Source organism: Pundamilia nyererei, unplaced genomic scaffold, assembly GCF_000239375.1.
Source record: "Pundamilia nyererei isolate P.nyererei 1_Seehausen unplaced genomic scaffold, PunNye1.0 scaffold00033, whole genome shotgun sequence".
Classification (NCBI taxonomy): Eukaryota; Metazoa; Chordata; class Actinopteri; order Cichliformes; family Cichlidae; genus Pundamilia; species Pundamilia nyererei.
The window spans coordinates 4,025,003-4,031,200 of NW_005187434.1; the positions used below are offsets into that span (position 1 = coordinate 4,025,003).

The 6,198-nt window shown below is 42.3% G+C and overlaps 1 protein-coding gene across 4 annotated transcripts in view; it reads left to right on the plus strand.

Annotated features, from left to right (window-relative positions):
• Positions 1-3,324, plus strand: part of ncor2 (nuclear receptor corepressor 2) — a 91,088-nt gene extending 87,764 nt beyond the window's left edge. For all 4 annotated transcript variants that reach the window (XM_013909897.1, XM_013909898.1, XM_013909899.1 and 1 more), the window contains exons 44-46: positions 259-441; positions 1,176-1,355; positions 1,446-3,324. In XM_013909897.1, the coding sequence (XP_013765351.1) occupies positions 259-441; positions 1,176-1,355; positions 1,446-1,648 (566 nt within the window). In that variant the 3' untranslated portion in view covers positions 1,649-3,324. The remainder of the gene's footprint in view (positions 1-258; positions 442-1,175; positions 1,356-1,445) is intronic.
• The last annotated feature ends 2,874 nt before the right edge of the window (positions 3,325-6,198 follow it).

A 6,198-nucleotide genomic window follows, 5' to 3' on the forward strand; every position in this document is an offset into this window, starting at 1 on the left:
TTTTTTATTTTTTAAATTTATTCACTCAACGCTACATCTGTAACTGAATTTAAGTACAAGTGTGAAACACTCAGGCTGGTGTATACCAACAAGTAGAAATCCTGTATTTTTTGATATCTTACTCTATTCACTGCTGATGCTCTTCGTCCTCCCTAACAGCGTTTTTACATATTTTTTTTACTTTTCTGACCATTTTGCATCTCACTGTTGTGATTTTCGGCCAACTATTAACCTTTATAATGATCTCTTCTTTCACAGTACCTGTAAACATCCGCCAAAACCCAGCCCCAGAAACGCCTGGAAACTCAATAGGCCTGGAGGCCATTATAAGAAAGGCTTTGATGGGCAATTATGATCAATCTGAGGAGCGCTCTCCATCCAACGCTGCTACCCCGCTGAGTTTGTCTGCAGAGGGGCGAGTTGAAGACTCTTTGTCACAAGGTGCCAACACTTAAGAAACCTTCATACGTTATCTGGTTTGGATTTGAATCCAAAGGTTCAAATTTTACACCTACACTATATTTTTATAGAATTTGCATCCGTGCCATCTGATCAATGGCACCTTGCACTGTCCTTGTATCATGTTACCTAATGTTTGGCATATATATGGAAATCTCTGTGGCCAGCATTTCTGTTTATGGAGTGGTGTTTCTACTTAAACAGATGTCTCCATTTTAACAATTGGTCTAACATGCTTCTCATCTATAGTAATAAATATTATCAGTTAGCTGAATTATATGATCTGTTGTGCAACCGTACCGAAGTGTATTTTTGGGTTAAAGCAAGTTTTAAGTCATAAAGGAAGCACTATGGAGTTCTCTGTTTGTTGCCTAAAAGTTACGAAATCAACTGGCTGATTCAGCATACACATCACACATGTCGATGCTCTTGTCATTATCAATACACTGATTGCAACCCAAGAATAGAGCAAAGGTGCTTGGTAATTTTCCTGAAATGACACGGTTTAGCTCTGTCTGTAATCTTGTTTACATTGATTAAACCTGCTCCTGAGTACGTTAGGCGTTACTAATGTGTTGCTGTGACAAACAGAACCATACACGTAAACATTAATGTTGGAAGCTATAGTTTATGTGGCCAAAGGTGGCTCAGAATAAGCATCTTTAAACGGAGTATACTGTAGACTCAGATCGGCGCTTGATCTCCTTTGTTTGCAGGAGGCGCAAAGTCCTCGAAGGGTAGTGGACGCTCTAATGGGCGCAAGGCAAAGTCTCCAGGACCAGGGCTTTCAGGAGGTGAGAGACCTTCCTCAGTGTCCTCGGTCCACTCAGAGGGAGACTGCAACAGGCGAACCCCGCTCACCAACCGTGTCTGGGAGGACCGGCCTTTGTCTGCAGGTATAAACCTTTGTGACACTGATTTCATATGAGATCCTGTAGGTGCAGTGTGAACACTTGCTAACAACTCTTTGGTTTTGCTCTCTGCAGGTTCAACACCAACTCCGTTTCCATGCAACCCGCTGAGCATGCGTTACCCCAGCGGACCGATGCCTGCTCATTCACCCTCCTCTGGCCAACAAGGGAGCCAGGGACCAGGGTCCGGACCCGGACAGGGTCGCCCCTCCTGGGGGGAGGAGGAGCACAAACCTCTGCTTGTGTCTCAATACGAGACCCTGTCCGACAGCGAGTGACTGGAAACGGCAGATTAAACAGGACCTGCGTACGGTCACTCACCTCCACAAACACGGCATCCGCAGACCTTCCCACACCATTCCAACACGTATTTCCTCCATCAGTCATCGAGAATGGATCGCGTCCTCCTCTCATGCACCTGATATGCCAAACAGCGACGAAGTGGAGCACTGCTGCACCCCCCGTGCATGCATGTGTGCACGCACGTGTATGTATGTTTGCGCTTACATGTTATGCATTCACTCCAGGACTGCTCCAAAGGACAAATCACTTTTTCTTTTTTTTTTTCTTTTTTCTTCTTAATTTACTACTTTTCCTCACTGGCCTTATCGATATACACACATGGACCTCCACCCTTTGCGGGTATCCTGGTCTAATGTTTTTACACTTGTGTGGAGGGGACTGAGATTGTGTCGTTGGTCCGGTCAGGAGGCCGATGACTGCTGCTCTAGTGACAGATGATTTGACCTGAGAGCAGCGGCATGCACACGGATGACCCTCTCGTATTTCTTCATGGTGAACTCCAGGTGTACGTGGCTTGAGCACTGCTACCACTACAAGAACACAGGCGAGGGTGGACAGGAGGAGAATCGACGTGTTTGTTTTTTCCTTGGGTTTTTTTCTTTTTTGTTGGTTTTGTTTTTTTTTTTTACTTTAAATTCTGTCAGTCCAGTCCTGTGTTTGGTGAGCTGAGACCTTTAGTACATTTTGATGGTGAACTTTTGATGGTGTCATTTTGTTGTAAGGATGTATCTTTTTTGCGGGGGGGGGGCAGGGGCAGGCAGGCAGAGATTGTTATGTGGGTGGGTCATATCATTGGTTTACAGGGTAAACATGCTGTTCGTTGCTGATGTCGTCACATAGTGGGGAGGGCCCTGGAGAAAAGGCAAAGCCCTAGTTTGACTTCAGGAATCCATGTGCGGAGAGATGATTTGCCAGATGGATGGCACTGAGACAAGTGACACTCTCACTGTTTTTGTTTTGTTTTTGTTTTTATATATATTAACCATGTCTGTGTTTGTTGAAACGGTTTTTTGGATATTAAGCACTTAGTTGTCAATCTGTTCACAATGGCATTTAAGAAATTGTTTTCTGTGTCAGGTGGGAAAAAATAATGGACCCAAGAACTGCGTAGAAAATCCCACTGTGGAGGTCTCCTTCAACATCTGCTCATTTTGTTCTTTGGTCTTGCCACCTCTATTGTGTAGCTCCCCCGCACTCAAAGCGACAATCACATTTCGGTGATCAATGACTTAAGCCGCTTCGAGCCAGTTTGCAGACCAAACTTAAAGCTGCTTAAAGGCGAATTCCACAGCATCACTCGAGTTTCCTTGCATTAAAAAAGGTGACTTTAAAGAATTAAAAAAGAAGCCATCCTTCTATGACTCTTGGTCCATGGCAGTGTCGGGTTCCTCTGGCCTGCTAGAATCCCGATCTGACCTCTGACCTTTTGCTGCCCAGAAGAGGCACTGAGACTCGACTCCTCATCCAGGCAGATTTTGTACAGTTATGAGATATTCTTAGTGTTAAGTGCCATTTATTTTACAATATACAGTACTCAAGTGACGCACAATTTTTCTTTTTAGCCCCCACATGCCAGGATTTATACTGTCCACACAGGGAAATGTAAAACAAGAAACAAACAAAAAAATAAACAAATGAAACATTTTTTTTTCCTCCCTTCCCAATCCATCACTGCCTTAGCTTTTTAAATGTTTCACTCATTCGATTTGTACACTAAACAAGACAAAACTGTGTCAAACGACTGCTTACCTGGGCCTGCATCAGACGCTTTCTTAAACAACAGACCTATGACAAATTAATTCAAGTGTACTTCATTGCAGCTCCTGAGTTTGTACGAGTCAGAGGAGGTGGAGGGGCGAGGCGTTCAGAAGCATCCTGGTAGTTTTTACACGACGATATCTCACAATTTTAGCACATTTTCGTGCAGCGTTTTAAAGGTCACCCTAACTCTGTAAATTGATGTGAAAAGCTTCTGTTTTTCCTTCCCTGCCTGGGACTGGGAAGCAGCGGCAGTAAGCTCGTGATACTCGCAACACAAACATGACTGTTATAGGACTACCTCCTCTCCCTCCTTCATCCTACCTTGTTGACGGTGAAGCATCTAGCTGGCCTTACCTGCAAAAAGCTCATCTCAGCTGTGTTTGAGGTCTCTTTCTTTTCTTTCTTTTAGTTTTTATTTTAAAGTTTTTTTTCTGTCAAGACTGATGGATGGTTTATTTCATCAGGCACGGCAGAAACAGTTTCTGCGTGTATATCACTTATCCACTGATGAAATTTAAGAATGTGACGCTAAACAGACTAAGCCATATCCAGCTGTTCCCTGACTAATATGTTTTTTTGTTTTTTTTAAGTATACTAAAAATGAATTTTAACATGTATCCAGTTTGTTTTTTGTTCTCACTGTTTGTTCAGTGCACGCCTGTTTCATTTGGAAACCAGATTAATCATTCAAACCTAAAAGGACAAAGGCGATTGCTGATGGTGTTCCCTGGACTGTCCAGTGGTGGGGGGGGATAGGGAGGGGTGGGGGATTGACAAACAACACATTGTTCAACCATTTTGTGCATTTTTTTTTTAATTATAACCCACTGTATAATAGCAAGGATTGTATATACAACTGAAGAGATGTAAATATTTATGTGGCTTGCTTCAAGGTTGGTATTACAAGAAAAGAAAGAAGACATATTCACATGGTTAAATTCTACATGCCCACCAGCAAGCTTTGTGGATAGCAGTGTAAAAATGAAAAACAAAAGAGACACTGCCTTAATGTTTAAATAAAAAGCTTATTGCCATTCATGGTCTCAGTCTTGTTATTTATTGGCAGGGGCTTTGATTGAGGGGCTGCCATTTTCCATTTGTACTTATTACTGGAGCCTAAAGTAATGGCGGTTGATTTACAGCAGGGGGCGGTACAAGCAAATATTTCAGTTGCATGTTGAATGTCTTGTTGTGTGAGGGTTTTTTTTTATTCTTCTTTCTTAAACAGAAGAATTGAAGAAAATGGGTCGAGCTGCATTTTAAATTTAAGTTTGCAGCTACAAAGTAAAGCTGCTTCATGTGCTCTGCGGAGATTTTGCCGAATTCAACAAACCCCTGATAAAACCTAAAATCAACCGACCAGTAGAATGCAATTTCACTTTGTAATCATATGATATATAAGATTTGAGAGTCAGTAAGCATCAGCAGCACAGTTCCAGTTCAATCTGCTATATAATTATTAGGACTGACAGAAGAGACTGTGGTCACAAATGCATCATTGGTGTCTGAGGTTAGAACTGGCAGACTACTTTGAGCTGATAGGAAGGCACAGGTAACTCCGATAACCACTGTTAGACCCAGAATGTATGCAGAAGAGCATCTCTGAAGGCTGGATCCGTTCTGCCTTGCATCTGCAGCTCAGGCTGGTGCTGCTGCTGGTGGTGTTAAGATGTGATAAATCACTTCTTTTACACCACACAGCACAGCCATCCTGAGCATTGCTGGCCGTTCCCATCCCTTTATGACCACAGTGTGCACATCTTCTTTTGTCAAAGCTCACATCATCTCAAACTGGTTTCTTGAATGTGAGAACAAGCTCACTTTACTGAAATGGCCTCTCCAATCAGATTTCAACCCACCTTTGGGATGTGGGTGGGGCAGGGGATTCTCATCGTGGATGTGCAGCCGGCAAATCTCCAACTGTGTGATGCCGTCACGTCAAAATGAACTAAATCTCTGAGGAATGTTTCCAGCACCTCATTGGGGGACTTAAAATTGATAACAAATCAAATTTGAGGTGAAGTTTGAAGTTTCACAATAAAGTGAGAGTATATTTACCTGCTTGTGGTTTTCCTATTTTGTCAGCCGTCCAAAATGGCTCAGATATGGTGGGGCATGCTCTCACTACAACAAGCCTCTAGTCACAATGATAGTTTTCTTTTACTGAGATGCAGCTACAAAGTAGTTCCTACAGGAAGCTGACACTAAAAGGTTGTAAGCACCATGAAGCCAGCTGATAATAATTACATTGTATTCAAGAGGAAGCAGACATTTCCACAACTATTGATGTCTACAAAAGTAGAACACACACTAGAAACCAAGGTTATTATCGTTAACGAAAACGAACGAAATAACGAAAACTAGAAGTGAAAAAACATTTTCGTTAACGAAAATAAAAATAAAAACAAAAAAAGGAAAACTGGAATGAGTGTTCACAAAACTAAACTTAACTGAATTTATAGCAAAAATGTGTTTAGTTTTCGTAGATGTGTGCGTGTCATACAATAGTCAAGGGTGAAAATGAAGTTTAGTTTCAAGATTTTTGTCTTGCTGTGTCTCATTATGCCAGCAGGTGGCAGTACGTCAGTCGAGTCGTCTGTGTCGCTGCTCCGTCCACGCGCAGAATCATGTCAGGAAAAGTCGGGAGAAAGCGCCAGAGTCCAATTTGGGATTACTTTGAATATGACTGTGTTTTGGATAAAGCAAGTGTCTTGTAGTGGAAAGAGACAAATTATGAGGGACATTTCTAAAGGGGAAAAAATCC